Source organism: Eschscholzia californica, unplaced genomic scaffold, assembly GCF_041429995.1.
Source record: "Eschscholzia californica isolate CP2 unplaced genomic scaffold, dmEscCali1.0.p SCAF_3, whole genome shotgun sequence".
NCBI classification, from domain to species: Eukaryota; Viridiplantae; Streptophyta; class Magnoliopsida; order Ranunculales; family Papaveraceae; genus Eschscholzia; species Eschscholzia californica.
In genome coordinates, this window is record NW_028238420.1 from 48,788,909 (window position 1) to 48,795,352 (window position 6,444).

Consider the following 6,444-nt stretch of genomic DNA (forward strand, 5'->3'; position numbering starts at 1 on the left):
AGTTTAGTGACAACCAATATTAGTAATTCGAAAAACAATTGGGTATGAGAACAATTTACTTTTTTGCCAAATTCATTGCATTATTCTCAAAACCCACCATTGCATTTTTATGCAACTAATGGTTTATTAAGACCAACATATCAAATGTTAGATCATCTTTTTCAAGGACCTCTTAATTGTTAGTTCTTTGGAATTACAACTACTTCATCTTTTCTTGATTTGGCCCAAACAAAAGCAGTGAAACTTCCAAAAGGTGTTTACTCAGTTTCCACTTAAAATAATTTTGTTTCTTTTCACATATTTGATAAGTGCAGGATATTAAGTGTCATACATTTTCACTATTCACACCCAATATTTTCTTACCTGTGGACCCAATCGGATGTAAGAATATTTTGTTTACGATATTTTGTTAGGATAATATACGTAATGAACTAACGGAATAAATGAGAGTGTATGTAGAGGGTAAGAATATCTCTGAAGTAGTCATTACTACGAGAGACATTAGGGATAGATTGTCCGCTTACTCGATCGTATGATAATATCAAATGAAAAGAATTTTTTTTTTAGAAATGACAATATTGCCCTCAAATGAGAGTGCGTAGAGAAGTTGTCATGACTACGAGGCATTAGAGATAGATTGTCTGCTTACTTGAGCGTATGATAATAACGGATAACGAGAAATTATTTTCGGGAAATGACAATATTGCCCTTAAACCTATCTCTCCCATTTGTTCTTTTTATCCAGACGGTCAAAAGTGTAGGGGGTTAAGTAGTCTCACAACCTAGCATTCTCGTCCATTTACTCTTCAAATGCTTGATTAAATGCGTACACAAAATAAATGTTCTCTTCCATTCACAAATTCATGAATATTTCAAGGAATTGTATATGACAAACAACACCAATCTCAATACCCTCTCTCCTCTCACAAACAACACCAATCATAATTACAAAATCAACAAGCCATATAACAAAACAATCAAACAAATGGGTTAAGAATTTAGAAACCAATTAAGGTTTTTAAATGGAGACACTGTTAGGAATTCCCTTGCCTGTAAGCCCACCAACTCTGGTAGTATCTGAAGTATTTGGAAACAACAATGTATATGGCATATTTACTGGCCCAACCCTATTCTTCCATTTCTCTTCTTTGTTCATTTCCATAATTCTATTCTCAGTTTCCACCAATTTTTGACCAAATCTCTTAAATGCTTCAAGTGGTCTTTCATCTGAAGTCCAATGATCAGGGTAATCTCTTTGTCCTAGATATACTTCATCAGAAGAATGCCTAGACAAAACTTCAATCAATGACACACCAAGTAGTGTTTGTAGTTGACTAGTGATTGTTTTTAAGAAAGCCGAATCTGGTTTCTCCTCAAGTTCCCGATATTCTGGAGTTCCTGATTCCGGCATGAATCGTCTACTCACGGTTGGTCTGTTTGGAAGATAACCTGCATATGGGTATTGCCCGAAATTCACTGCGGCATGAAGTGCTGAAGCTATCCATATGATAATGGTGCAGGATTGAGTTAATTCCGATAGTGTTTGCATCTTTGGCCACCACGGTTCGTCTTTCTTGTCACCATGGCCTACGGTTCGAAGCTCCTCCCACCAGGATTGAAGCTCTGTGTCTTCCTGGATCAAGTTGTCGGTCGGGTAGTAGTATAAACAGTATTCATGGACCCAGTTTTTGATAGCGGACCAAATCTCAAGCCCATCTACCGCATATGGGTAGTCTTTGATCAGTAGGCGTAGGCCATGCTCTTGTTCTCGGTCTGGAACTGCCATTCCTCTGGATTGGGTCAACAAAAGAAGATAGAAGTTAGATGGAGGCATGACAATGTATGTACTAGTTGAACTTAGCTTATATTTTCTATATTATCTATCTAACTATATATATATATACGAGTGTGTGTGGGTTTAGGGTATTTCCTGATTACCTCTTAATGAGATCTGCAGGGAGTGCCTGCTCTGTGAAAACCCACTGAGTTTTATAGATCACAGCAGACAATTCCATAGCATATTTCGCGGGAAATACAGTTCGCTCAAGAACACCACCAGCACTAATGAGAATCTGTCGAGCCAAAGCATTGATATTCATTGTATCTCGATAATGTGGTTGCAGAAGCTTATGGATGGGGTGAAGAACACTTAGTTGTCTATTAGTAGCAATTACAAATGGCTCGATTACTGCATGGGTATTCAACCTGCATCAATAATAAAATTGTTTCAAGCTTCTGTAAAGATAAAAAAAAGTACAAGGAAAATGACTATTTTATAACCGTCGAGTGGATCAGCTAGAAATAGGGGTAGGAATCAGGTTGGGTCGGGCGCACATGGGTAGTTAACATCTCAAGTGGGCTGCGTAAAAAATATGCGCGCTTGTTCCTTTTCTTTTGACATATAATCAAGTTTTCGTGCCCAATATCCGTCGGTACTCGCAATTTTTTTGGACCAGAGTGGGATTAGATCGGGCGCCTAAATGGCATGTGTAGCTTGAAAGTAGTACCAGTGGCTAATGAGTTGATGAACACCAGAGTCATTCACAGCTGCATAAGCTTTGGCTAGCTGCCAGATTGAACCTTCAACCCCTTCTTGAGCCGGTGTATAGACCTTGTTGACAGCACCATATTGCTCACCATCTGGGTGCACCAAGCTCAGCTCAATAGCTAAAGGCTTCAAGGTTCCATCCTCTTTCAATAAGAGTAGTGTTCTTGATGCGTACGTTTTCGTTGTTGTCGTATTTATACGGTTCAAGTATGGGATTAATGTATCATGATGATCTAATATGAATAACTTGTTGTTTTCCAAAGCCTGCAACAATTAAACTTCACATTTTCAATACAAAATCCTATCGAAATCGGTTTGTTCGAAAATTTACGGATTAGAGAATCCTAGACTAATACCTCTTCTACTGTAAGACCATTTAGGTTTTTCTCAATATGTCCTTTCGTTATTGAACTTGTGTGATCTCCATAACTTTTAGGATCAAGCTTACTAGTTGGAGGAAATTCCTGCAAAATTTCGAAATTGAAAAAAAAAATCATTACAGATGTATGTTTAGAAGCCAAATGAGTTATGTTAGTTTCTTAAGTTTTATATACCTCAAGAAGGCGGATGGAAATGGGATTCACTCCTGCAAGCATTTCTCGTCCGAATTCTTCATCGGATCGCCAAGCAAACTCATTTTCTGCAGTAAAACAATATCAAGAGTTAGTCTCCTACTCTTTTACTTTATATTTACTACTCAAATGGACTTAAGAGTTAAGAATACCTTTTATAACTTGTGGCAGAGGGAATTGTAGTAAGTTTTCACCATCGGTACGAAAGATTTCTTTAAGCATTTGTAAGGGGATAGCGTTCGATATTGACTTCAGTGTATCTCCGGGTAGTTTAATTCCTCCTTTGTAAAGCTTTGACAAGTCATCGAAGCTATCAAATTCGTTTACTGTTTTGTCACATAATGATTTTATTTCGGGGATCAAAACCTGAACTACTGACTTCAAACCGTATGTTAGAAAATCGGACATCTTCACATGACCAAATCGCTCGTCTCTTGGAACATAAATGTCTAGGTTCAATAAGAACAATCTACTCTCATAGTTGGGATCTGTTCAATCGAAAAATTTGAGGAAAACACAAACAATAGTTAAGACTCCATTAACATAGATAAAATTTACTTCAACTATATCAATTTAGCCATGGAAGAATTTAACCTTTCTTTGTGGGTTTTCGCCCCGTTCTTCCTCTCCGAGGATAAGGTAACGCTGTCGAATTCCCAAGAATCGGGCGAGCATTGTTTGGTCCACTATCTGGGTCTCCCAAATCATTGTACAAAGCATAGTCATAAACTCGGTCCCACTCCTTGAGTTCTCCTGTTCCGTCTCCTCGAAGATTCTTTAGCTCGTCTTCCCTATACTTAACTAGAGGTTCGGGTGTTTGACTTGTGAGGTAACTCTGCAACATAAAATCAGTTAACTAAATTCCTTACAGGTAATTCAGTTAAGTTAGGTAATTCAGTTATGACTTGTGTTGTATATTTACCTGGTTAGAGAAGAACACCCGGTTATATTTGTAACGGTGAACCGGATAAACCCAAGAGTTGCATATAAAGTGAATAGGTGGGAATCCAGGGAAGTCTTCAAGAATGAGAGTTTTGAGGAAGAACTGTGTGTGGTGAAAGTTCTTGATCAAGAAAGCCCCGGGAACCCCAAAAGATTCATCCCATTCGAATGTGACATCGAATTCGGATGGGCCAGCTACCACAGTTGTTATCTTCTTGATCCAATCTTCTAAGTAGGCTTCTTTTCCCAACATTCCTCTCATTTCATTATCTAAATCATTAATCAAAATATTATTTTCATTTTTAAGTTTGGAATCTTTCACTTACTAGTTACTCGTGATCTTTATAAACTTCATTTTCGGGTTATATTTGGTTCATGTGGGACTATTCTTAAGATATTTTTCACATATTAGGCTGTATATATTTAGAAATTCTTTCGCACTTCCTCTATGTCCCTTGAGCATCGGTTTCACTTGTTTGTTTTTTTTTCTTTTAAACCATGTAGCGGGGCGTTTGGTCAGGATTTCAATCATTGGAACTAACTGATAATACACCAAAGCAACTAAAAGTTCAAACTCATAGAATTCCAAAAATAGCACACAAAACACGCCCTTAAAATAAATTTGTTTTAACCTATTTCGCGAAACTAGTTAGTTGATGGAGTTAGTCCAATTACCAGTGAGAAAAGAGGCATCTTCAATTAACCGTTTTAATAAGGAGGTAAGTAAATAAACGAAAAGAATTGATCTTGTAAACAATTAACATAAAAGAGACGCCTAACCATCTCAGCTAGACTCAAGCTTGTGAGGAAGAGCATACATTCTTATACAATTAGTGCGGTAATTACTATCATGAATAGATGTACATATTTTTATTGTCGAATCAGGGGGGGACATGGCGATGTGCTCGCCCCGATGCCCCTATGCAGGTTTGCCCCTCGGTACATATGTTAGTCATTAATGACCTAAAACGCAAACTTAGAGGTTCCAAGGGTTCATATCTAAATGATTGGAAACTTTAAAAAGGGTCGTCTAGGTGTTTCGTTAAAGATACGGGGTCAGGTTGGAATATGGTGATAAACTAGGGAGTTATGTGGGAATTTGCCCAACCATATGGACCGAATCTAACGATAGACCAAATCTAAGAAGAGACAGAGTTCAACCTCTTGCAACTCCTACATCTGTAGTAACCGAAATTCGAAAAGGTTGTTAGAATCAATTGTACAGAGAGAGAGATGAAACAAAAATACGATAGGGATGATAATACTTGTGAGTCTAACCTGGGTCGGCATGAGTTGAACTGATAAGCTGAAAAGAGACACCTCTACCAAACAATTCAAAAATACGATCAATGAAAGAAGCACCAACATCTGTTAAATCCAATACATTTTTCTTTATCAACTCCACTTTCCCTTTTATCTTTATTATCTTCGTCTTCGATAAGCTTTCGTCTTTGTGAAACCCTAAACACTTTTGAATTGCCTCCATAATCCACAATATATGATCAAGTACTTGATGACTTAGAACAAGAAACTAAGAAATGAAGAAGAAGAAGATAGAACAAGATTATATTAGCAAGGGCCAAGGTCTTGTTGTTAATTGGTTGAGGTTAGGTTTATTAGTTAGGATATATTTATAAGCCTAATTGACATAATTAACAATGTTAGTAAATATAAACTTGTATGTATAAAGACGGCTAACTTTTTTTTTTTTTTTTTTTTTCGGCTAACTTGTTTCTACATGTATATCTTTCACATAAATGTGTGTCTAAAAAGTTGGGCCAGAATTAGCCGTCATGACACACCACTTACACGTCTCAGGTAAGAAGTTTATGTAGACATGGACCCATTTGTACATTTAAAATATCCGACTAGTTTACATGTTTTAGTTGGATCATTTCTGCGAAGTTGTTGTAATCTTCTTTGATTTGTATACTAAATATATGATTATCCTAATCAATGATACAAACTGCCTCTTTCTTTATTTTGGAAACTCATATTTCAAAGTCCAATTTCCCTAGCTAGTTCATAGTTCTATTCTTTTCTATTTTCCCTTTTCGTAGTCTGTTTGTTTTTATGTATTTAAACGGAAGGAGGCAAATTATCCGTTTGGGGTGGTTGAGGATGGATAATTAGTGAAGACTTTGAGAATTGACTTTGTATCTATCTTAATCTTTAGCTAGTGTCGCTATACTTCCTTGAGTCAGGATTAATTCCATATGATCGTTGTTTCTCTCATTCGCTGGATGAAAGAAAGAGAGTCCTCTCTCCTCTAGACTCTATCAAATGGGCGGACACCAAGGGAGTCTATCTTCGCAAGGCCTCATTTTCGTTCGCTAAGTTTCAATTAAGAGTAAGAAAATCGAGTTCAATCTGATCACCACC

The 6,444-nt window shown here is 37.0% G+C and overlaps 1 protein-coding gene across 1 annotated transcript; it reads right to left on the bottom strand.

Moving 5' to 3' along the window:
- Window positions 1–827: 827 nt before the first annotated feature.
- LOC147551191 (putative linoleate 9S-lipoxygenase 5) lies at window positions 828–5,974 on the bottom strand. Its single transcript, XM_086671072.1, has 9 exons — window positions 5,341–5,974; window positions 4,043–4,332; window positions 3,715–3,955; window positions 3,273–3,608; window positions 3,103–3,188; window positions 2,905–3,012; window positions 2,508–2,812; window positions 1,939–2,205; window positions 828–1,790 (listed from the first exon to the last, which is right to left on the bottom strand). The coding sequence occupies exons 1-9, from the start codon at window positions 5,546–5,548 to the stop codon at window positions 1,019–1,021; spliced, it is 2,613 nt and encodes an 870-aa protein (XP_086527198.1). The 5' UTR covers window positions 5,549–5,974; the 3' UTR covers window positions 828–1,018.
- Between the last annotated feature and the right edge of the window lie 470 nt (window positions 5,975–6,444).

Bases quoted from the DNA above. Each gene is read 5' to 3' on its own strand.
- LOC147551191 (XM_086671072.1), bottom strand. From the start codon at position 5,548: ATGGAGGCAATTCAAAAGTGTTTAGGGTTTCACAAAGACGAAAGCTTA. The intron at 3,956-4,042 runs GTAAATATACAA...TTTATGTTGCAG, and splicing joins GGGTGTTCTTCTCTAACCAG to AGTTACCTCACAAGTCAAAC. The intron at 3,189-3,272 runs GTATTCTTAACT...GTTTTACTGCAG, and splicing joins TCTGCCACAAGTTATAAAAG to AAAATGAGTTTGCTTGGCGA.